The 25,992-nt window shown below is 48.6% G+C and overlaps 1 protein-coding gene across 2 annotated transcripts in view; it reads right to left on the bottom strand.

Annotated features, from left to right (window-relative positions):
• Positions 1–25,992, bottom strand: part of IMMP2L (inner mitochondrial membrane peptidase subunit 2) — a 596,245-nt gene that overhangs the window by 180,998 nt on the left and 389,255 nt on the right. For both annotated transcript variants that reach the window (XM_028525640.2, XM_036010394.1), the window contains exon 5: positions 12,417–12,482. In XM_028525640.2, coding sequence (XP_028381441.1) covers positions 12,417–12,482 — 66 coding nt within the window. The remainder of the gene's footprint in view (positions 1–12,416; positions 12,483–25,992) is intronic.

Here is a 25,992-nt window from a genome sequence, read left to right as displayed (position 1 = left end):
TAACGCTTAACACACGGCATCATACACGGGAATATGTATCTATTAAATAATTATGTGCATGCACGTATGTTACATAGATAGATAGAGACCATAAAATAATATGAAATGATGACAAAAATAGAAGGGCAAATAGATGTATGAACCCTCCAACAGTATCCTTTTATATGTAATAATAATAATAATAATTACAATAATAATAATAAAACAGAAAACTCATCCAGGTGCCAGCTGGTCGGCTAACACGTGTAAGCTCACGCCATCCCAACTCCGGCTTTATCTCCGGCACGCCGACCTGCCCACTGTGCAGGGACAAACGTGTGTATTTCAGGCCCCGCCCCCATAGTCGCTTCCTGGAAAGAGAGTTACCCGTTTACCACGCTCCCCTCCCAGTGTGCTCTCTGTGGTGCATGCTGGATTCCAGTGTGGGGCATATGCACGTGGATGCAAGAGCCAAAAGCAATTTGTGCTCAAGAGAAGAACTCTAAGAGGGATTGACAGCATGCACTTGTGTTGAAAATATGTGCTTCCCGCCCCAGAGGGAACCTTGCACGTATCCACCTTGCCCGGATCAGCCTCGGCCCCATGCCTTGTCTCAGCCAACAACGCCTGAGTGGAAACTGCACGTGCCCCTTCCAAATCAAAGCCCAAAGACGCACTGAGCACACCCTCGCTGGGCTAGACTGCCCAGGCAGGGCTGTGCTGGACGTGGGGCTCCAGACAGGAGTGGTGATAAATGGGTGGCGATGGAGAAGGGTCTGCCATGCTCGGGATAAACCATGAGCAGGGAAGTGTTCTCTAACCTGGAACAATATGTCCCCAGCCCACAGGGAGTGTCGTGACTGTGTGTGGACATGACCAGGAGACGGTAGGGGGTGGGGATGAACGGGGAAGGCTGTGAATGCCAGCACGGAGCAAGCACAGGGCAAGGGGGCCCCAGCGAGATCCAATCCCAGCCACAGGCGGTTTGGAAAACAGACGCCTGAACCGAATCTTTGGTTTACACACAAACAGACACACACACTCTTACATATTGGTGTGCATATGCATTTATATGCCTATACATATAATAAACATATGTGCATATTGCATGAGTGAGAGAGAGAGCCGAGGAAGAGGAAGGAGGAGGAAGAGGAGATGATGAAGGCAGAAGGGGAAGAAATGAGGGGTAGGGGATGGGGCAATAGGCTTTCCTGGCGGTGAAATGCTACAATATGAAAGAGCGTGGAGTGGACCATCTCCCCTACACTCCTGACCCCCAGACCCTCTCCTCCCCTTCCCTACGAGCAGAAGTCACACGTTTACTAGCGCCTGCTCGCCAGCTCAGATGGCAGAGAGTGGGCGAGAGGCCTGAGAAGGTGGCTGGGGAAGAAGAGGTGATGGGAGTCAGGACCTGACACCCGGCAGCCCACTCCCAGACGAGCACGAGTGGGTGTGTGCACCTGTGCACCTGCCTTTTCTTCCTCATTGTCCCAGCTTGCTGTGTTGCATGAATGCCTTGAACATCCCTGATGACGCTAACGTTCACTTAGAAGGTTCCGGGCTTTTGCTATGGTAAACAATGCTGCGAGCGACCCCCGTATCACTCCCTTGGGTTCATGTGCAGGTCTCTCTACCAGATGGATTCCTAGAACTGGAAAGGAGGAGACTCAGCCCAGGCCAAACAAAAGGCAACCATTTGTGAACGGGCACCAAGCTGCCAAGAAACCGTCACTTCTCTGTGTGGCTGGAGAGACACCCAGGGGCCAGACCACGGGGGGCCATCCGGGCTGCATTCCTGAGGGTGGGAGGCATGACGAGATGAACATTTTGTGTAAATCCCTCCTGTGTGCGTGTGAAGGGTGGGTCGGTCAGTGCAAGACAGGGACTGGGTTAGGATACAGACGCAGATACAGGAGAGAAATAATGAAGGTCTGGTGACCCGTCTTCCTGGCACTGTGACAGCAAGTCCTCACTGCCTGTCTCAGGAGCCTCTTCCTCGTGGGAGACCTCCGAGGCCCACATGCAGTCCGAGAGCCCGCGCGTAAAGGGCGGGCGTGGGGAACGAACCAGGGGTGGGACCCGCCCCTCCGCCCCTCAGCCCCTCCGCCCTGGAACGGAGCATCGGCCTGCCTGGTGCTAATCCTCCCACAAAAAATTTATGTACTGAGGGCTTCCCTCTTTCCTGCATCATAAATAACTGTAATGGGATCTCAGCTCAAGCCCTGCTGGAAATCATTCGGTGAAGGGTCCTCCAATTCACCACGAGCTGCTTTCCACTTCCCTGTGGGCGTGGGCACTCAGGGAGGGCTGAGGTTACGAAGGAAGTGGGCGGGGACCTCTGAAAAACAGCTGGGCGGGGAGTGGTGGGCAGGATCGGGCACTGTCATTAATGGACTCAGAGGAACACGGGGGCATGACAGCAATCCATAGGTTCTCCCACCCAAATTCTTAATGCAGACCCCAGCATGGGGAGTCTGAGCTTAGGCAGTGGGGCAGCCGCAGCCAGCACGGTGAAGGGCAGAGACCCACGATGCAAAGCGTCAGTACATCTGTCCGTGGGGAGGCAGCCCCACGCCGTGTGCCCTGTTAGGCCAGAGGGTAGCTTTGTACTACTCACTTCAAGGCCAAAGTCACTTGGCGTTAGACCTAATACTAGAGCCTTTCCTCAAACTTCAGCGCGCTTCAGGATGGCCCGGAGGCTTGTTCACACAGAGGTGGCTCGCTGGTCTCAGCCCAGGGGTTTCCGGTTCAGTACGGCAGGAATGAGAATCTGCGATTCTAGAAGGTTCTGGGATGACAGATGCTAAGGCCCAGAGTTCGCATTTTGAGAAACGTACTGCTAGAACAATCTACCTCCCATGGATTGTCTAGGGAAGGTACACAGATATACACATGGTTTTCTACAATAAAATATTTCTATATTTTTATAGCTTAAAATACTATAAAAACCATGTTACAATCTTTATAGTGTGGTACCTTTTCTCTGTATTTATAAACTGCATAGATTTGCATCAACGACCAACGACATTAACTCCCAATGGATAAATGTATAAAAACTATGTCCAATAACTCAATTTCCAAAGTTCTCTTTCATGGACCTTAAGCCATCAAAATTAGATTAAATGACAAAAGAGCACTTATTTCCTTATATATTCTATGGGAACGAAACTAAAGGGCAGATCACAAACTGGAAATATATTTGATCTTAGTAGGACAAAGAGTTAACATACATAATACATTCAAACCAAGAAGAAAATATTTAGCGCCATTTTAAAATGATTAATTCTGAAATAGACAGTCCTTAGAAAAGGAAATAAAAGGTTGATAGATGTCTAAACTATGATTCATATTAGCGATGAAAGTAATACAAGTGAAAACAACTGTAAGAAATACTTTTTTCCACCTCTCACACTGGCACAGACTAAAATGACGTGAACACATCACTGGCTCACTCCGCTGATGTTTTCATGCATTCCTGGGAATGGGGAAACGGAAACTTTCCTACAAGTTTTATTATCACCTCTTTCTTGACTTCCTCCACTTTCTTGCTGAGGATGTTGCAAGTTTTAATTTTCAAAAAGCATTCTTTTTTGAAGGTCATGTGAGGCAACTTGAGCTCAGGACATTATCAAGTTAGAAGTTATTTCCATTGCCACTTCCATCAGGCAGCAAGCGTTTTCTTGATTTTAATGATAGCTGTATTAGGTTTACAATCAGGCTTGATTTACACAACCCCCCCTCCACCCCCCACCAAAGACAGCCCAGAAATCCATTACAGGTCACTTACTTTCCCACACATGTTCCTACATTGGGAGCCATTCATTCTTCCTTTTCGATTATCATATCCCAGGCTTGTGTAAAGCCTACTGCTTATTACATGTTCATCTCAAATAGAGAATCTTTCGGTTCCCCTTTCTCTCCTCCTAAACTCCATTCCAGCGTGTGTTACTCGCTCCTCTTCATGTTACAGTAAGAGATTAAACAGTCATTTACTTTCTGATGCATGTAAAATTTAAACCCAGGCTCCAGAAATGCTCCTTGGAAATGTCAGTACACTGAGGGGTGCGGCAGCGGGGACCCCGCGTTTGTCACGGCCTGCTCGGGGATGCGTGTTGAAGTCGCTGCCTCCTCCCGGTCAGGGAGTGGAATCTATTTGTGTAAGAAGCAACGTAAGGGATCTTGGTCCCCCAGGGTCCAGGTGCAGAAGCCTGAAGTTAAATGACATCATACCCCAAACATACCACCTCCGTCGCCCCATTTACTCTCCCAAAAGAAAGTATCAACCGCTGTCAACCCCTAACAATGAAAAACATTAATTACGGTATTTTTCACTCACTCAAATTCTCACTGGAATTGCCACTACAAGAACGATCAATTGCAAAATCGTGTTAGTTCTGCTGGCGTGAACCATTTAGCATCTCGTGCAGGACCGCTTTGCGGGGGAACACGAGATGACACGTCTCTTTAAGGAACAATTTCCAATTAATATTGTTGTCAACAAACATTTTCCAGTTTCGCAACACTGCGAGCACAGACTTGAGTTTCCAAATCAACATTTTAAACATGGGAATAATTAGTGCTTGTACCTAAGATGCTATGATACGATGTACATGGGTATCTGTCATAATAGTGGGGGAGCTCAGTGATGGAAAATCTCGGTTTTAAGCAAAACTTAATAAGCTTAGTCATTAATGCACGTGGGAAGATCAAGACGGCATCTGAGCCGCTGTGCTCCAGTGTGGGACATCCTGGCCATCCAGGACACAGGACACAGGACACAGATAAAGAATCACCCGGGACACAGATGCCCAGGGCACAGATAAACAATTCGGACTGCAGCCTTTATCTGATTAACCTCTTTCCTGCATTCCAAATCCCTTACCTACACTTCTCCCCCTGAATTCCAAATCCCTTACCTACTCCTTTTCCTCCTAATGAAAAGGCTGGCCGGAAAGGAAACGTAAGTCAGGTGTGTTGGGGCACAAACCCGCTGTCTTCTCGGATCGCCAGCCACCTGAACACAGCGCCCATAAAGATTCAATCCCTGTCTCCATTTGCTGGGTCTGGTGGTGACAGGCAGCAGGAGGGCCGGCTTTTCTGGTGTCAAGAATAAGTTAAATGGCATCTGAGTATTTATCATAACAAAACGAATGAACTGAGGAACTCAGTTACATTTTTAAAAAAGGGTTCCCCTAGGATATTAGCTTCTTCTCTGCGTATCAGTTTGATCCCCACCCCCTGTCCAGGCTGAAGGCGCTCAGAAGTAACAGGCAAGTGATAGCTGGAGTTCTCATGTCTGCTTTATCAAAGGGGGGGTGGGAGCGAATAGCACGGGGTAGCGTCCTCACTTCTCCCAAGTGCAACTCCTTCTGTTAAGAAGAGACCATTTAGGAGGAGAGATATACCGTGCTCCTTATGGGCACTGCGGGTGCTGTCCGGAGGGGAGGGTCTGCGGAGTGTGATCGCTCGTCCTCACCCAGCCTGAGACAGATGTCTCCACTGGCCTGGGGCACCCATGTGGCCTCTAACAACGCAGCAGGGGCCCCTCTGCTCCCGCCCTGTCCCAACCCATAAACAACTAGAGAACCCCCGGTTTGTAGGCCCATTCTTCTGTTGCATTTAAACAAGTGGCCAGGACGAGAAATACGTTGTGTGTTTTCTACGGATTTCCAAGTTAAGGGAATCACAGTAGATCATACAGACCAAAGACTAGCAAACTATGGACCATGTGCCAAATCTGGTCCAAACACCTGTCTTTATTTTATTTTTTCTAAAAGATTTTATTTGTTTATTTTTAGAGAGGGAAGGGAGGGAGAAAGAGAGAGAGAGAGAGAAACATCAATGTGACAGTTGCTGGGGGCCGTGGCCTGCAACCCAGGCATGTGCCCTGACTGGGAATCGAACCTGCGATGCTTTGGTTTGCAGCCCGCACTCAATCCACTGAGCTACGCCAGCCAGGGCCAAACACCTGTCTTTAAAATAAAGTTGTACTGGAACATTCATTTACCAGTTGCGTTCACGCTACCGTGTCAGACATGAGTACTTTCTTTTGGCAGAGACAGTACGACCTGCAAAGCCAGAACTGTTTATTACCAGCCGTTCACAGATAACGTTTCCTGGTCGCTGCCGCAGACGTCACGAGGAACACACACCAGCAAGAATCAGGAGCACCGTATCTTGCAACAGGGGACCGTGTGCAGGGGGGCACAGGCCCAGCTCCCAAAGGCACGGGGCCAGCATTTCAGTGGGTGCAGGGGAAGTTTGAAAAGTGTCTTTCTTCCAAGTTCAGGGTTCATAAAATATGGACGTGGACCTTAACCTAGCAGTATAAGCAAGTCATTTCAACGACAAACAAAAAACTGGATAATCGACAGAGGGCAGGGCGTTCTGCTAAGTAAGCTCTTGCTGAGCTCTGCCCTAACCACGTTACAGCCCTCACCTCACACAGAGCATTAGTTACTAACACAGTATACTTTGATGGTGTGCTCACGGTTACAAAGGATCACTGTTTATATTATTTTTTCTAAGTTTGTCTCCAAAATAACTCTGAAAACTCAGAATGATTGGGAACTTTCCCAGGTCGTGCAGCTTGCAAAGACGAGAGCTGAGACTAAATCTCTTACCACCTTCCTCCGAGAGCAATACCCTTCCTATTATAGGATGCTACCCTTTTTTCCCTTAGGCATCCAAAAACCCTTATACCAAACATTTTTATAAGAATTTAAGAGCGTCCACAACTAATTAAATCAATACTTTAAACGTCCCCTGCAAGAAATTCTTCCTCCAAACATTTTAAAAGAGAAAGCATGGTCAATTTTAAGTTTAAAAAAAGGTTGACTGGAATTGCACAAAAATGGAAGAGCTATCTGTTCCTTAATTATTAATTATTCAGGCTGAAATAGTCTTGAATCTTTCTGCCATGCTTCTTAAGCTTAGTTAAAAAGGTATTTCAAGACAATCTTTTTAGCTTCCTACTGCAATAATTATACTTTTACATTTTTTCAAAATATTTGACAGAGTTACATTACTGTGAGCCGAGAAAAATAAGAAAATCAATATTTAGTTCAAAGGACTGTCAAAAGTTAGCATCTCTCTGTATTTTTACTTCGAGTTCACAACTTCAGAAAGTTACACTCCTAGGAAATGTAATTAAGGCAGCAACAAAAGAGGCCAACACCGCAGCCAGCCCCCCGTGAGACCGCGCCTGCTCGGAAACAGACTCCCAAAGTCAAGTCGCAAGGCCAGCCGAGAAGACAGACAAGGCGCTTAGCCAAAGGCATCCAACTTGTGAACCAAACACCACTTTTTAGAGCCAAGCAAGCAGATACATTGAGCTTAATAAGAAAGTAGTAAATAACAAAGACACTGTCTTCATATTCATTTTTGTGTTCTTGCCTTTAACTTGCTGTAGAAGGTTTTGTCTAGGTATCAGGGCTGCCCACCGATCTGTCTGTGGAATCTTTGCCTATGCTACTCCTAAGAATGTCACCTATTATCTAGGCACTAGAGAAGCATTCTGGAAGTGCTGCACTTTTAAACATGTGCCTCGAGCGCCAGCGAGGAAGACTGTATACAATCCACCAGGGGTGTCAGACTCATTGTCACCGGGGGCCACATCAGCCTCGCGGTTGCCTTCAAAGGGCCAGATGTAATTTCAGGACTGTGTAAATGTAGCTACTCCTTAACAGTTAAGCAAAAGCTCGGCCCTGCTGCCGGGTAGAAACAAGATACCGGGTCGGATAAAACAAGGTGGAGGCCGGATTCGGCCCACGGGCCTTGTGTTTGCCACCTGCGCCTTACACCCTAGGCAATGGCAACCCTTATAGACACATCTCAAATATATATAATTTTTCTTTTTGGAATATTCAAAGAAAAAACTGCCATTAGATAAATAGGCTTCTAATCCTTTAAGTCTCCTACCACGACAAATAAATTAGAAGGATACTCACCAGATGGACCTCGGGGAACCGTTCCTCTTTACTTCAGAGGCTCTGGTAGGGTTTGCATTTGCCACCCTGAGCCACCCTCTCACAGTGAAGGGGGAGGCTGCAGATTTCTTCCTCACCCCTAACTTGAACCCAGAAGTTGTCTCCAACACGGGCCGCCTCCTCAGGTTGACCAGAAGCCCCCCTTCCTGAGCTCCTGGGGCCGTTGGCACGCCCCCTAGTGGCAGTTTTCTTGTGGCACTGCATTTCTTTGTTACCGTGGCTGTTTCTCCCTCAGACTATCAACTCCGGAAGACAAGGACTGACTGCGGCTTTTGATGTTTGTAATCCCAGGGTCCAGCACGGTGTCTAGCATGTAGCAAACACCCGAGGCACTCAATACACAGTGATTAAGTCATGGTGTCTACTGCTAATAACTACACACGACACTGCAAAGCTGGGGTCCAAGTCAACACAGCCCGAAGTTACAGGTGACGCTCAGGACCTCTACGCCAGACCAAATGGGTAAACGCCTGTGCGTGATGAATGAATAAGGGAGGTTTACATAGCTAAACCAGAGTCCTTTTCACTAGACAGGGAGACCAAGGTAGAAAATGAAACCACTGAGGGGGAGGGGAGAGACCCCAATAACAGGTGTGGCCATTATTGGAAAAAGCAGTTTAATCTAAAAGGCCCAGTGACTCCCAGCAGCTGGCGCGTCTCCTAAATTGAGGGGCGCATCTCCTAAATTGAGGGGCGCACACAGCCTTCTTCGTGGCGCCTCTGAAACCTCCCTATGCTGCTCAGTGTACAACAGAAATAATGTGGACTTGAACAAAATCAAGATTATCGTTCGTACATATAAATGTAAGGTGACCATTGCACCGATGTTTAGTAAGAAACACCTAAGGCTAAGGCAGATGGTTTTCACTATCAATTCCATTTTTCTTCACAGGTACAGCCCCAGTGTGATGAGTGATCACCTCCAACTACATCAGGGGAAGAAATCTTTCCAAAAAGGCCTGGGTTCCCTACCAACCCATCTGTAATTATTCAGTAAAAATAATGACGACTGTTCTTTAGCAAGAAGGAGGTAAAGATGTCCAGACGACGCGAGTAGTTTTTCTGGTTGGCGTTAGAGGGAAACTGATGCTTTTTCACAAATGCCTCTTATTCAGTGGTAACCAACCACTGGACAGCCCCTGGGATGCTCAACTTCCCTGCTTAGGCCCTTGTTTACTCAAGGATCGCACTGGGCAGACCTCAGGCACTGAATAAGGACGAGCCACAAGTTGATTTGGAAAAAGGCAGGTTCAAACTAAACCAGGAAAAGGGCCTCAGAGATTTCTGAGAACCTTCGGGTCAAGTATCCATTGTCCGAGGCCCCAGAACGCAGCCCCCACCTGGCTCTCGCCAGCTTCTGGGGTCTAAAACAGTCTGTGCTCCAATCCTCTGTGAGGTCCCGGACACAAGTTGTGGGTTGTTTTTTTTTTTTTTCTGAGCTTCCTTTGTATGCTGCCCTTCCATTCCGGACAGCGTGCATCCCTAATTCCTGACCTACCAAAATGCATTGAGTGAAGGCGCGGTCCTCAAAGACAGCCGTGTAGACACACGAGGCTTCTCTTACGCAAAGCTACTGTACCAACCATCAGAAAAAAGTTAGTTACTCTGTACTTCACCATGTGTAATGCACACGTTTCTACCCAAATTTTTGAAGGAAAAAATAAAGATGAGCGTTATACATGAGTATAATGATCACACGCCATGGGCATAATAATGGGCGTGATAATCCGTGTATGATGCGCACAAAAATGTGGGTGTGCATTACACACGGCAAATACTGTGTATTGGGAAAAACTCAGTTTGGTTCTGTTTGTCCTCCCATAAAGCTTCCTCTTCTGCTGAAACATAATGTGACCCAAACATCTGTGATAGGCTGGTATTGACTTCCGTATCTCCAACTGCATATTTGGAATCAACAAGGTTTTCAGTGTTTAATGTCCATTGGTTCAATGGATTTTGGTTTTGCTAATAGCAGAAAGCTATTCTTAATGAATTAGAGTGTTCTGACCTTGTGCAGTACGGTTTCTAGACTTGAAGAATTATCATTCACACATTTTACTGTGAGAGAATTCTCATGCTTCTCCGCCCTTGACGACCCCGCAGCACCCACACCTGCGGCAGAAAGTCTGCGCGAGAGCAGAGCGCACGCACGCCCCCTCCACGCCGATCCTGCCGGCCAATCAGAGTCCTCCCGGGCCGGGGAGCGGTTCTAAGACCACTTCTGGGCATGCTCCCGAACAAGGTGGGGGGCAGTCACGGTGCAAACAAGATCGAATCACGTGAAGTGACTTACAAAGTAGATTCCATTTCACTGGTAGGGTGGCCATTTGTAGCGGCTCGCCTCGGAAGTCCAGTTCATGCCGATCATTAAAATCATCCCTTTCTCCTCTCCACCATGGCCTACTGTAGATGACATATTCTGTGGCTGCCCTGTTCACTGGGAACTAAAAAGACTCTTCTCTTTCTCCATCAAGGTCACTACCTGCACGGAACCCCAGACATCATGCGTCTGTAGACCGTGTTTCACCAAGCAGGAGGAGACGAGACACAAGGCCTGGTTTCTGGCAAAACCGTGAAGCCGGAATGCAAGGCTGCCAGTGAGAAACACGGACGCCTGGGAACGTCCAACTGGGGGTCACGCACAGTGCCTGCCCGCGCTCTGGGACTCTGGGCTCTTTGCATCCTTTTCTGAAACCGCGCTTCCGTGTGAGCCAGAGCAAACGCGTGAGAAAAAGCAGAGAACTATGCAACCTGTTTCGGTGCCATTAATGGGTCGGTCTGAATACCGCCGCCACGGGCTTCTTACTGCCGGTGTCACCGAGAAGCACGTGAGCTGGGGTCGGCATCGTGAGCTGACCGCATCCCTGGCGAAGCTACCCAGAGCGCCAAGCGATCGCCGATGACGTTAATCAAGGTTGACGCGGAGACAGAAAGTTCAGCCCTCCAAGAGCCTCCTCTTTCACAATCGGAGGGCTATGTGGCTGGATGCTCTGAACCACTGCTTCAAGCCCACGTTTTCGCCTTGTTAATGAAGCTTTTAGAAGAAAAAGGAGACCAAGCAAACACTCACAAACGCGACCCACACAAATCACACCTCGGCGGCCCCACTGACCCCGCGCGGGCTTCTGACGAGCAGGTCATCTTGACATGAAAATTGGGGCCACTCGTTCCGCGCCAGCGGCCTCTCCAATTGCCTCTCGGAGAGTCGAGCGGCCTCTGAGGGCTCCTCGACACTTTGAAAAATAATTGAGGTCTCAGAGCCGTTATGTTTCTCTGGATACTGCCTGTCAGTGTCGGCCGTTATTAGAAATTAAAATGGAGAATTAAAAAAAAAAAAACACCTTTAGTGATTCCACCTAAACTAACAATACACCTGCATGTGAGCAAGAAGAACACGTTTTGTGAAAAGCGTATTTATTTTCTGAAACAAAAGAAGACACGGCGAGAAGAGGGGCATTCTGAACGTCGTCGCCAGTCCTTTCAGCGCCCGGCTGAGTACAAGCCACCACGGCCCCCTCCCTGCCGCAGTCTGCAGGGGCGGCCTCACACCCCGGCGGCCTCGGGAGAGCTCCCCCAGACACGCAGGGAAATGAGGGTGGAAAGGACACACACCCTCTGAGTGTTATTAGGGTCTCCCAGAGACCCCCGGCCATCTGGGAGAACGCCCGGCCCACACTCCGCCCGCAAGCCCACCGAGGCTCACCTCAATGAGGTCACCTCATCTGTGCTGTCATTACTACGGATGCCTTAGGACTCAGCTTCTTTGAAAAGCAGGATCAGAACGCTTTCTGAATCTAGTTGTACCAGCATTTGCACTCCCACGCTGGATACCCCCGGCTACAATTTATTTAAAGATGCAAAACGAGACGCCACATCAACCTGCTTGCTGAATCTCAAACACTGTGCTACATTTATCAGCAAGTCGAATAAATAAGACATTAGTACACACTGTCAAAACACCCAATTGCTACAATGCTATTTGCTAAAGCTACTATGTTGTGGCTGATTCAAAGTTTGTTTCACATTTTTTTCCCATTTCCTCCATCCCTATAATAATAAAAGCTCCCCCTTAGTTTCTGTATTTGCTTCTAAAATAACCAAACGTTCTTAAATGTTTCTAACACGAACCTTTACGTCATAATCTAAAACAATCATGCTAATTCTCATACCTGAAAAACAGTGATTCAATCGTTGTTTTAGAGAACACGGTTAATTTCAGTTTAATTACGGTTTCTTTCTGCTGTACCTCCCAGTTAAAGGGCAGTGATAGGACCAGCAGGTCCATGCATGTCTTCCACCCCGAAACGGCTGAGTGCGTCCTCTCATTTGGAAGGTCGCCAAAGCTTTGGTCCTCTGTGAAATGTACTTCCCATGTAAGGTGGTTTGAAATGCAACAAAAACGTAGCCATGTGCAACTTGAACTCACAAACGCCAGTTTCAAGTACTTACTTTACAATATCTCCTTCCAGAGCGATCACTCTCTTAATGATCTTCTGTCCTGGGTTTTTGGGGGACCTGGAATGAGACAAGATTATGCCATCAGTTAGGTCTCTGTTGACTGAAGAAAACAGAAAGAAATTCTACAGCCAAAATGGCCTTATTCAAGGTATAACAGATTCACGAATCACGGATCCTTGACATTAGCACTACTTAGGCTCCACGTGAGATGGAGCTACTATCGAAGGAATTCTCTGGAGGGGAAGAAATCATGCTGAAACTTCATAAAAAGTAAAAATAAAGAGCGATAAAGAATTGCATTATTAAAGCTAAGTACTTAACGCAAAGAAGATTCACACGTGAAAAAAGAGCGGCATTTCTTTAAAAGGGTAACATACTGAAATTTCTTCATTCCATTTAAAATGAATGGAGGCGTTGGATTTGAATCCTCAAGAACACCCTGAGGATGGAGGCATTTTTTGAGAAAATAAAGAATTAGGAAATTCCTTTAAACTCTGTTCAGGGTTAGCCATTTAAAGATTATGCAACTCCGAGCGCCAAAACGAGGCTGCGGCCAGTCTAACCACGTGGATGGCTTCGGACGTACCTGGCGCGGGCGTGGCTTATTCTATGCCGCGACCAATAGCGGACGGCGAATAATTACGTAAAGTAACACCGTCCACGCTAAATAAATACCCACCCCCCTCTCTGCCTGCCCCCTCCCCTCCTCTCCCTCCTCCCCATCTGTCTCTTCGATCTCTCTTTCTGTGGAAGCCCGTCTGTGTCCGGGAGCCCTGCGCACCGACCTGCTGTGAGGAGCCACGGTCAGCCACGCAGCCCATGAAAGGACCTGGAAGCACCCCCTTTGGCCCCGGTCAAGTCCTCAGGGCGCAGCTCGGGCCAACAGCTGCACCGCAATCTCAGGAGAGACTTCGTGCCAGACAAACCCCCACCCCACCTGAGCTGCCTGTGGCCTTGTGACCTCGGAAGACGTGTGAGATGTTTGTCTCACAGGCAGCTACAGGCAGGCGGGGTAACGTTACCTAGCGAGGGGTGCCTCGGTCTTAATTTGTCCCATTTCCTGCCAATAGCCTTTTTTCTTTAAATTTTATTGTTAAAGATTTTATTTATTTATTTTTAGAGAGGGAAGGGAGGGAGAAAGAGAGAGAGAAACATCAATGTGAGGTTGCTGGGGGCTATGGCCTGCAACCCAGGAATGTGTCCTGACTGGGAATTGAACCTGCGATGCTTAGGTTCGCAGCCCGTGCTCAATCCACTGAGCTACACCAGCCAGGGTGCCAATAGCCTTTTAAGCCTCTTGATCTAACAGACCTATTTCACATAAAGGATCATTTAATACATATCTAAAAATCAGGGATAAGTCAAGATATTTTCAATTCAAGTCGCATTTGAATTACTTTTTTTAAAAGGTAAATGCCCCCAAACTGTAAAGATTAAGTACATTCAAAATGCAATACTCCATTCAGGGAAGCAGGAAGCGTCCGGAGGGTGAGTGTTTCACAGGACAGCTTGCAGAGAAAACGAAGTTGTCCGAACCATGTGCGTGCACTTGTGACAGTTAGTCTCAGGATTTCTTGCCACATCGATTATTTTTTATTCTGAAAGGAAATGGGATGGTGTTCGAACTGCTCCCCTCGCTGAACTGACTGAACATCGTGTTTCCATGAATTCGGTGTCCCCCGTGTACAGCTGCAGGGAGGGCGCCCCCCAGAGGACAGAACGCACGCCCTCCGCACGGGGCTGCTTTCGGAGAAGTCCCCTCCTGCGTGTCCCTCTACGGACAACCAGAAACATAAAAACAAAAAAAGAATTCTACCTCAGTGATCACCCAAGAGTTACGCATTAAAACAATGGAGTGCCATTTTCTTCCTGTGATATTGACTAAGAAATAGTATCAGTAACAGTTTGTTGTTGAGGGCTTGAGGACAAGCATAGCCTGAATATTACGTGTGTGGTCATGTAACATGCCTTTCTGGGAATAGGTCAAGATGTCATGTTCTTTTTAACATTAACAATGACACGTTCTGGAATTTATGCTAAGGAAATGATTACGAACATAAGCAAACACTTCACCTAAGTGGATGTCGTCTATTTCTTAAAAGGAGAAAAAAAAATCAACAAGCATAGATTGGTTAAATCAATTACAGCTCTTCCACATTATCAAACACTTCCCCGTCATTAAAAATGATGTGACGAAAGGGTTCTTAATGACTCCAAAATATCAGCAGAATGTACGGATGGGAAACGCAAGTTGGACTCTACCCTGACCTCGCACCCGCGGCTGCGGAGAGGAGGCACAGGCCGCTGTGGGGGCAGATCATGAAGGTCGCAGACCAAAAGGCAGGGTGGGCTGGGGGCCAGCCTGCATGTGGTGACACACAGCCCGCATTTTCTGTTCCAGTTACGGGGAAGCCCCTTGGCAGAGGACGGTTGTGTCGGGTGACGTTACCTGAGAAGAAACACCCCAGGTGGGCATGAGACCTGAGCTAAGTACTGGGTCCCCCCCACCCAATATCGGTGCAACGTTCACGTGAACGAAATAACAGGAGAAGCAACCCTCCTCAGCCTAAAACGTCTTCTTAGGCCAACAATCTTGAAACTTTGGAGATACTTGAAAACTATTTTATATATTTTTTAGTGTTTTATTTATTTTTAGAGAGAAGATGGGAAGGAGGGAGAAAGAGAGGGAGCAAAATATCCATCAGCTGCCTCTCACACACGCCCCCAACCAAGGATCTGGCCCACAACCCAGGCACGTGCCGTGACCGGGAATCGAACCGGTGACCTTTCAGTTCACAGGCCAGCACTCAATCCAACGAGCCACACCAGCCAAGGCAGAAAAGCTATTTTATATTTTAAAATAATCTATGTCTTACATAGCAAAGCAGAATATGCAAAGTGAGCTATCTATATAATTAAAGTCTTATGGATTACTACTTAAGTATATCTACAAAAATATATCTATACATTTTAATGAAATATTAATCTTGGATCTAACCAAATGAAATTGAAAAAAGCTATTACTATCATTAATCCCATTACTGCTCAACATCTATACTGTAATCATTAGGCTGCTGAAGTACGTAGAAGTGATATGGAAATCATTACAGATTTACATGGCGAGAGTCACTGAACTTCCCTCCGTCTAAATCTCCTTGGCCGCCTGCAGCTATGCGAGGAAGCAACGCATAACAAGTGAAGGATTATGCCTTATGTTCGGGATACAACGTATCCCTGCCCCATAAATACTAACATTTGCATTTACATTTGTCATTTGAGTGTTTTCCTAATAAGCATTGTCTGACGATATTTATTTCTGGAGCCCGGGTTTTAGTCATTCTGTTTCAAGCCGGGATTCAATTAGGCAAGGGTTCTCCAGGGGCTCGGGCGAGAGGCCTAGGATTTTCCCCGCACTGTGTAGGTCGGTTTGGTTTGGCAGGATTTGTCTCTAACGAGCCTGGCTGCGGAGAGGGGATCGTTGTAAGATGTACGATACTTAATATGCTTCTCGAATTTCATTTCCTATCTTGATAGAAAAGCTGCCATTTTTACCCTGGGACGGGCCAAACAGAGTCACACCTTAGGTCTCGGGATCTTTCTAACTGATTGCACATTCTCGTGTGTTCCCGAAGGTGGTACTTCTAACCCCTGTCTGGAAATCTGGGCAGGTGCTTTGGAACACCCCAAAGAGACATCTCTCATGTTTTGTGGGGTGAAGGGACTAGCAAGGGCCCCACCAGCTCTGTGCCTGACCCCACGCCGGTCCTGGGGTCACACGGGCATCTCACCCCTATGTCGAAGCGCTCCGACTCCTCTCCCATTGAGAGCAGAATCGTCAACCTTCCCTCTGTGGATCGTGTCGATTTTTATATTTATAACCTCGGTTCAAGGTTGGCCCCGGTTGTCGTAGAAAATCTTAGGCCTGGAGGTCACTTTGGCCACGGCCTAATTAATATAAACATTGATCCCTCAAAAACACCACAATCCATAGGACACTAATTGCATTGCATATATTACAGCAAGCTCTAAACTTTAACTCTTCATTAATGAGGTAAGAGTAAGAATATTCCGGGGATACCTTGCATCAGATAGCTGATTCTGTACTGTCCTTAGGGTGGTCACGCATTACATCACATAACTTGACACCATCATCATTTAAAAACGCAAGGATTGCTATTTTAATCATCGAGACAAGATGTCGAGCAAAAAATCCACCCAACACAGTTATAAAGACGCATATAAAAACGTCATCACATGACGGCTTCCCTTGTTTATTTGTGGGCTTGTTTTTTTATCTGGATTTATTTTCTACAATACTGCCCAGGTTTGCCATGGTTTTCACCGCACCTCACCCATTCCCCACGGCCTCAGTGCATCTGCGCGGACCCCGTGGGCCCTGCGAATCCCATGGACTTGGGCAGAGGAAATGGCTGGCACTACCCCCATGTGGCCACCAGGGGAGCCACTGAGTGCCAGCAGCTCCGTCAGCAGGTAGGGCTGGGTCAGAGGTCCCAAACCCGGGGCCGGATTATCACCACCTACAGCAGATAGAAACGGTTTTGTTTGGTCCTCGCATTATTTCTGTATTGACTTTTCAATCTTGAACTGGCCAAGCAAACAGCAGACTTCACGTAAAAATTCTAATTATCTCGTTCTTGTTGAAAGAAAAACAAGAGGAAGATCTGGTGGCCCCAGGTTCACGTACAAAATGTCTCGTGCGGGGGGGGGGGGGGGGGGGGGGGGTCGGGGGAGCTCAGGAGCCTCTGAGGTCTTGGCGATTTCCCCCACCCCAGCACCGTATAAGCACCGAGCAGACAGGAAGGGAAGTTCCGGCGGAGGGCCCACCACGCGGCAAGCGCTCGGTAAACTTCAGAGCCATCCTTTCTTAACAAAAATCCACACAGAAGGTCAATTAAAGGGCCCCAAGCACACCGTCACGATCCTTTGTTTAGGCTTGCCAAGACAGCATACTAATTTCAAAGACCCTCCAGTGAAAAAAATTCCAGAGTCGAATTAGAGGGCAGCAAGGGCATCTTCAAGTTTTGGTCAAGTTTTATTACACAATTAGCTGAAGCAATGTTAAAACGAACTATAATTGTATTCATAATAGAAAGCCACAGGTTAATTTTAAATTAAATGGGTGTTATCTGCGAAATCAAGATGAAAATGAGTCATTTTCAGCGTTGGATGCTGCCCGTTCGCACACGGCCCCATTTTTTAATGATTTGTTTTCTAAATTCAGGGTAGTTTCATTACGGAGCACTCTGGACCTTGTTGCCGAGGTGTGGCAGCTACACTGTTGCCCCTTGCGGACACCTCCCTCCACCACGTGACTCCCTTAAACTCACACAAAAGAAACTACACAGGCCCTCGCCTCTCCTCATTCAGAAAATTGCACATCTGTGATCCCTAAGAATAGCTTTGGTCCTGATATCTCAGAACATGCTCCCATCCAAGGGCCCCAGTGTCAGCAGAGTGAACTTGAGAAGCGGAGACGAGACCCCCCAGGTGAAGGTCTTTTATGCCAGCCACTCTTCTCGGGACAGGGGACAGGGGACAGGGCCAGGTGCGGGAGGGAGCCTGGGGAAGGGTCCCCACTGGGCAGGGACAGGCTCCGGTGATGGGTACGGAAGTGAGCCCAAGTGCAGAGCCCTGGGCCAATGGGCCGGGGGAGGGAGGGTTTGTCCGTTTTGTCTTTTCTCTCGAAGCCCGCCCTTCCTGAATCCGGCCACTGAGCAGCAGGAAGAGAGGGCTGCGGGGGACCAGAGGGGTCTCAGGCCGGGCTCGGTGGTCTGAGGAGGCAGCAGCAGGAAGAACAGGGTCAGGTCTCAGACTTGTCTTCTGTAATTACTCACATGTGGACGCGGACAACGGCAGGGTGGTCCCCAGAGGGCAGCGGGTGGGGGAGGTGAGAGAGGGTAAAGGAGGATGAATGGTGATGGAAGGGGACTTGACCTTGGGGGGTGACCAAGGTCACAGTATACAGATGATGTATGAGTGTGCACCTGAGACCTATGTAATTTTATTAAGTAATGTTACCACAATAAATTCAATTTAAAATTTTTAAATAAAAAAAAAAAATATATATATATATATAAAATAAAAAAGCAAACTGTATTTTATGGTTAAATATTTTCCTGGTTAAAATTCACAGTGTTTCACTGTCACTATGATTAGAAGATATTTAATAAGCAAATAGTGACAACTAGTCTTGTTAATAAATCACCCTTGAATATGTAACATCAATTAAGTGTGTATTATGATTAACTGCTGCAATAGGAAAGAGACGCAATAGTTTTGCACTTGAGTGTTTCGATTCTGAAAAATAAAGGTCTTCACTTAACTATGAAAAAAATCTAAGGGATTTAGTGTAATCTTAACCCAGAAGATAATTTCTACTAATATTTATTAATTCAAGAACTTCAAAACACAGAGGATAGCAATCTTCTAGTAGCAAACACCATTGCAATTCTATTTCCATGCCCAGAACAGGCTGCATATATGTGAATGTGTACAGCACACATATGGAATGTACAGTATACACACACACACACACACACACACGTCTTTGTGGATTCTACCGTGCAGTATGGAATCCTGCCACTTAATGAAATTTCTCTGACTATAAAGAAACTTCTGGGCTGGAAAACATATTCCCTGATTTATTTATTCTATAAATCCAGGTTTTCACATACTGAATGTGCTTCAAGTTGAGCGCAGCGGTGGACCCGGAGAAGTGGAAGACTTAACACATACGAAGAGTGAACACTGTTCCAGCATAGACGGCCAGAGCCCAGAGCTGCCCTCCGCCAGGCCGCTCCTCTGCGCCAGGTCCGAGGAGCAGGGCGTGCCCTCGGGCGTGTCGGACTCCTTCTTCTCTGGTTCAAGGGAGGGTTTGCCCTCTACCCACCCCAACCCCCGCTATGGTTCTGGGGACGCCTCTGGGACAGAGTTCCATTCAAGGCCATGGAATAAAACAATATTAACCGACCTTCAGAGGGACTGAAACATCAGTCTGGCCCTATAACCATAATACTGCAATGGAGCCAACCGGCTTCGTATTCCTGGCTCCCACCCGGGTGGGCAGCGGTGCCCCACATTTGTGGTCGGCCTGAGGGATGTACCACAGCCGGAAAGCACAAGGTGTGGGTGTTTTCTAGATCGAACCGCACCATATCTGTTGATGTGGCGCAGAAAGGGCAGAGCAGCTCAGAAAGGGTGCAAACGTGAATCCTGGTGTGGAGGAGCGGAAGTGGGGACGTCGTCACCCACGCCCATGGACCCCCACAGAACACCCAGGAAGAAGGCACGGTGTCGGGCTGTCCTCAGAGCTCACCCGCCGCTCTGCTGGGGCGCTGGTCGTACTGTGGGGTGACAGGGGCCACACCTAGGGCCGGGGTGTCTTGGAAAGAGTGAGGAGAGCGAGAACAAAGGCGTCCTGACCCTTTTACAGGAGCTGGCGTTTAACCCACGCCCACTTTTCACCGTTCAGTCCTCACTCCCCGGGCACACACCTGGGGGGAAAACCAGGCAGAATCCTCACCCTCACAAAGGTCAAACTGAGGATCGCATGGGGGAGGGGGGTGAATGAAGCTTCCGAAGGCTGCGCAACTGGGCCCAGTGGCCGCCCCTCAGAGGTCCCACTCTGAACCCTGTGGCCCCAGTGTCTCCAAGGTAATGTTTGCCATCTCTTTGTCACATGGCTACAGTGACCGCGTGACACTTTCCAGGGTCAGGAGATAGCTTATAAAGAGTCAGCTGGGAATGGGGGCTTTTCAGTGGCTGCCAGGAGGGAGGTAGGGGTGAGAGCCAGACAGGCCACGTACGTCAGGGGCCACCAGTGTGGGCTCGTGTGCCCGCCCGCTGCTACCACACTATGGACCCCCCCCCAGCTTAGATGCTCCTGGGGCATGATGCCCATACACATTAATGTGCCTCGAAACGTCCCACAAAACTCTGAAGTTTACCCCAACTTGAAAAGAACAGGCTTTTCTAACAATAAGAAACTGAAATTCAGGAATGGCCAAATAGCTATATATTTTTGTATACCTGGTTTTTAGGGCCTGAGAATTTGTAGCCCTTTCTTTTCTTTATTCCATCGTACACACCTGCAGGTCCATGCACTCTCTAGCGGCCGTCTCCACGTGCGTTATTAACACTGCGACTTTGCCACTGGATTCAAAGTTTCCTCGTGAAATTAGGGGTGTGTGGGGGGAGAGGTGGAATCCCACATGACTAGGGAAGCTACCCCAATCTCTAAAACGGTCGATCTCCTGGAGGTTGGTGGCAACGCAGAGGTTAGGGTACAAGGACACCAGGACTCATTTCTGTTCTAATCCTGTTGGATTTACTCATTTCTAAAATCCAGCACTAGTGTTTTGTGGGCGAGTTCTCAGGCTCCAATAACCACTCACAATGTGCCCCCCTGAAAATGTCAGCCGATGCCAACTGTACGCCTCCGGTCACAGCAGACCGAACAGTCCTCGAAAACTGTCCTCGGAGACAAGGACGTGGGGCTGGGGACTCCGCCTGTCCAACCGCGGCTGCTCCCCGCAGGGAACAGCAGCATCACCTGCTCCGCTGGAGAGCCACTTACGCAGCTCGCACTGCTGCAAGCCTCCAGGAACTTCTTCTACATATTTCATGGTCTGCACTTTGGACCGCGAAAAGGTGCTACTATGACAGTCTATTAACGCTTTTAAACTAAAAGGACACGAAGATTAAGTTAAATGCCCGACTCCTATTCTTAACGGTACGCATTTGTCTCTGGGTCTCCTTGTAGGACCACCCAGGCGCCTCTGCAGCTGAGAGCTGCGGACCTGCAGCGTGGCAGACTGGTGCGTAAGCAGGCGCAAATTATCAATGGGGGTTGCGTGGTTGAGCATAAATGCCTTTTACCAAAAGGAGGCAAACTGAGAACAGCGAAAAGAACATGGGTGAGAGTCAAAAAGAACTGTGAGAGATGGGAAGGGAACTTGGGGGACAAGAGAAGGCCCATGGGGGAGACAGCTTCCAGGGACTGACAGGAGTTATCATCCGAGGGTAAACCAAGTCACAGAGGCACACAGCAGTGACGAGAGGGAGGCAGAGCCGCGTTAGTCAGAGAGAGCGCGGTGTCGGTGGCTTGCACACAGAAGGACCAATGCCCCGTGCGGTTCTTGACTTGGGTTCGACCCTTTCACGGAGCCCGGAACCACAGGAAGTCAGCTACTTTGTTGCGACTCACACCCGAAACGTCCTTACCCTTACAGTTGTCCTGGGAAAGTGTCCTTCTTGGTAAGAACATCCAGAGGTCAAATGTTCCTGGCTGCAAGTGATACAGATAGATATGGATATGGATATGGATATAGATATGTAGATGTGGATCCAAGGAATCCCTTCCCCAAATCTTAACTGGATCTTGACCTGTGATACTGAAGATTCTCTTTTCAGCTGACCAGTTATAACTGTAGAGAGTGGTCAAGTAATGTCTTTATCATAAAAGCTTAGTATGTTAAAGATACAATTTGCCAGACTTTTTACCCCTTCCCATCACCATTCTTGAGTGTATGCACGTGGCAGACGCAATTTTATTCCAGACAATCGAGCGCCCACTTACAGGGAAACACGCAACGTCCGCCCGCGTGCGCGGTCCCCGCAGGGAGCCCCGCTGATTCCGCGGGGAGACGCTGACCAATGAGAAGGCCCGCCCGCCTCTCCGAGCCCCGGCTTCGCTTTCTGCGCGCATGTGACGCGCTCCAATCTCCACCGGCAGCACCTCGATCTCCAGGAGAGCTGTGCCTTTGACCTCTGGGAAGCCGCTCTGCAGCTCGGGCGTGATCAACAGCTGCCCCCTGCCCCCCCCCCCCCGCCCGCCTCACCGCTGTGTCCACAGAAAATTCCCAAGGCACCGGTTCCCGCGGGTTTCCACCGCTGAAGCTCCGTGAACACCTCCCAGACACAGGCACAGCCATCTGGCATCTTCAAACACCTCTACCGGGGAGGGCAACGACCGAACAAAACCAGGGAGAACGGTCTCCGACCGGCCATCCACGCCTGCTGTTCAAACGCACGGAGGAGGCGGCCTGGGTTTGAATGAAGCAGGTTTCAGAAACACACGCTCCCCACCCCCATTCTTCGCCTGAATGGTAGGAGCGTCAGTTTCGAGCCACCATGGTGGGGGCTTTGCCAAGAGACAGGAGCCCAGGAAGTCTGTGCCCGGGGCTCTCACCAGGGCTGGGGTGGGTGGAGAGGCAATGGCATGCCTTTTGGGTTGACCAGGCGGAGAGATGTTTGAAGCTATGCAACATTATCGACCCTGTTTTGGACTTTTAAATAACCAAAGGCTACTCCCTAAAATAAAATGCCTTTCTTGAAAAGATAGAATAAAATCACCGAAATACACCTCATGAACGTCCTAGGATTCAGCCTCATTTTTAAAAAAAGATTTTATTTATTTATTTTTTAGAGAGGGAAGGGAGGGAGAGAGAGAGAAAGAGAGAGAGAGAAACATCAATGTGCGGTTGCTGGGGATCATGGCCTGCAACCCAGGCATGTACCCTGACTGGGAATCGAACCTGCAACACTTTGGTTCCCAGCCGGCGCTCAATCCACTGAGCTACGCCAGCCAGGGCTGCTTTTTTTTGGGGGGTGGGGGGGTTCAGCCTCATTTAAAGCCCGCAGCCCCAGAGCCTTGCAGAGGCCGACTCTGCCTCTCCCCCACCTGCCACTGCTTCCTCCTCGCCTCGGCCACCTGCTCCCCTGGCCGTTCCCAGCGCGGTGCCCATGCCTCCAGGCTGGTCACTGGCACCCGCCTGTCTCCCTCTGGCTCTTTACAGCACGATCCAAGGCGTGCCCCGGGGTCTTTCCCAGCCCTTCTCTGCACGGATTTCCTTCAGCACCACCCCTGTCTGTTCTGAACACCCACCCTTCTCAGGTATCATTTTTCAGTTCGAGTAAATGCAAGTTTCTTCTGGCTTTCCGCCTCCAGCACAAGTGTTTCCTGTTGTACTGTTGTGTGTCCCACAGAGCCTCCCGAACACCTCCTCTTTCACAGCTACTGTTCCCCGAATCCTGAGAACTCAGCCTTTAAAGACTTAAGGACAATACTCAGAGAAGCCCTGCGAGGAAGAAACGGTTAATTCCAGTGTTTCTGAAGGAGTCGTGTTTCCTTTTTCATTAACTTTAGTGCTGCAGAGTCTATGTGCTCAGAGCCGTGCTAATCTAATCAGATAATCAATACCCGACTGCGGAATTATTACCAATAATTTAATGGAATTAAAGGAAAAAGGCAAGGACACGGAGCACAAAGGTTGTAACTCCACAGAACAAAAAGCAAGGTTAAGCGACCATAGTTGAGTCTCCTATGGTACCTTCCAAACTGTACCGCCACCCTTCTAAATTAAAAGCACATTTTCATTAGTTCTCAGCAATCCATTCCAATCGCTTTTAAGCCCAAGCCCGGGCTCTTTAGAATGCAGACTGTGCCGTGCTGTGCCTGTGCACTTGACCTCCTGCCTGTTAACAAAGGGACTCCATTAATGATTTGCTGTTGTGAGTGGCTGTTCCATCTCACCTCCACCTTTCCTTAAGTGTTAAAAGGCTCAATTACTTTATCACCTTAACCTCAGCTTCAGAGAATGCACGCAGCATTTCCTAAGTGCCCACGGAAAACCATCTCGATCCAGAAAAACTCATTTTCGGGACCGCCGCCTCCCACGTGCCTTTCGCTGAGTGAGCGAAGGAACCCACGGACCTGCTGCCACGCCCGTTCCCAGGAGAGCCTCTCCACTCCACTCGGTGGCAGCGTGTGCCTGCGCTGAGCGATCCCTCGAGGGCACGGGGACACACTGGCCACAGACTCTATTGTCACCGTCACAGGACACACGGGCTTCGTTAGACATCTTACCAAGAGCAAAAAAAAAAAAAAAAGGAATGCTTGTGGCATACATTGAAGGGATGTATATTAATAGTGCATTGTTTTTCTCATTGTAGTTTCAGTGTTTTCCTCTAGGCTTTTAGTTTCATTGAGCCTGGTTGTGTAACCTCCTATTTAAATCCTAAAACAGCAAACCAGAACAAGAAAACCACCTGGAGGTAAACGTGAAACCGGTCTTGAATGCAGAAATGTGGTGGAGCCAGGGAGGGGCTGGCGGTGGAAAGCTAGCCACGGAGCCCAAGGTCAGCGCCCGCAGGCCATCACCAATCTTCCCACTTCTCTGGAATCCTTACACTACCAAGACCACAGAACACTTCAGAAGCTCCCAGTGCCCGATATTCACTCATTTATACGCTACCCCCATCTCCACAAGGAGACCCTGACACGCGACAGCGGTGAGCGTCTTAACCTTCTCGCGGCAGCCAGCCCCACACCAGTCACTGGCACTCTAAACCGAGTACCAAGTAGTCGATGACCATGAGATCATAAGACCCACACCAACATGTCGCTGCTGGGCATCACGCAGAAGTGGAGTCACAGAGTGTCTGCCCCTTTGTGTCCAGCTTATTGCACTTAGCACAGCGCCTTCGATGCCTCCACACGCTGTTGCTCGTCTCTGCCTGCCATTCCTCACTGTTTTCCTGACCCCCATTCGTCATTGTTTCGTGAATATCCAACATGACTTGTCAGCCTAGTGGCAATTAGCTGGTGTATTTCTCATGGTCTAACTTAAAACATAAGTCCTCAGTCCTTCCCAAGGGAATTCATACTGACATGACAATAAGTAGTGTTGAGTGTGCAGATCTTCGCATGCAGGTTAGCGGTTCTGAAACTTTAGAGTCTAGGGCCGAGCCCTGGGAATCGGGAATCCACATTTTTAAAAGCATCGAGGTGCTTCTGACACCAGTGGTCCTACTCCCCCCCGACAGACACACCGGGAACCCTCCCCGGGGGGTACGGCATGTCGGCTCCCCATGGGTCCAATCAAGATGTAAGCCATAAAAACGCCACAGTCAAGTTCCGAAGTGAACGTGACACACGACACTGATGTTAAAAGCCACGACTAGAATTCTAAACTAGCGGGAAAATGCGATGTCCTCCTAGGGAAAGGCCCAACATCCTGAAAATTCCGTATGTAACCCGGAATTGGATCTGCAAGCGGTATGGAAGCACATAGCTCAGAAACAAGTAAAAACACCCCATTTCCAGGGTTGCTTAGAATACAAATCCTCACTCCAAATGGGCACAATGATGAAGACACTAGGATGTAACAAAGGCAACGGTACAGAAGAATTTACTTCTTACAGTCATTCACTCATTCATTCATTCATTCAACCAATATTTGCAGAGTGACTCCCAGGCACCAGCACTCTGGTGGGCGGTGGTCTCTGTAAGACCGACCTCATTACAGTGATGGCCTTGGCGGTATTTTTTTTATTATTTATTTTTAGAGAGGGAAGGGAGGGAGGGGGAGAGAGAGAGGGAGAGAGAGGGAGAGACATCAATGTACAGTCACTGGGGGGCCATGGCCTGCAACCTAGGCATGTGCCCTGACTGGGAATCGAACCTGCAATGCCTGGTTTGCAGCCCGCGCTCAATCCACTGAGCTACGCCAGCCAGGGCTACCTTGGTGGTATTTTTGATTCAGGC

This window comes from Phyllostomus discolor, chromosome 10, assembly GCF_004126475.2.
Source record: "Phyllostomus discolor isolate MPI-MPIP mPhyDis1 chromosome 10, mPhyDis1.pri.v3, whole genome shotgun sequence".
NCBI classification, from domain to species: Eukaryota; Metazoa; Chordata; class Mammalia; order Chiroptera; family Phyllostomidae; genus Phyllostomus; species Phyllostomus discolor.
Note: the sequence above shows the minus strand (reverse complement) of the source record. Positions and strands in the feature narration are given on the sequence as shown.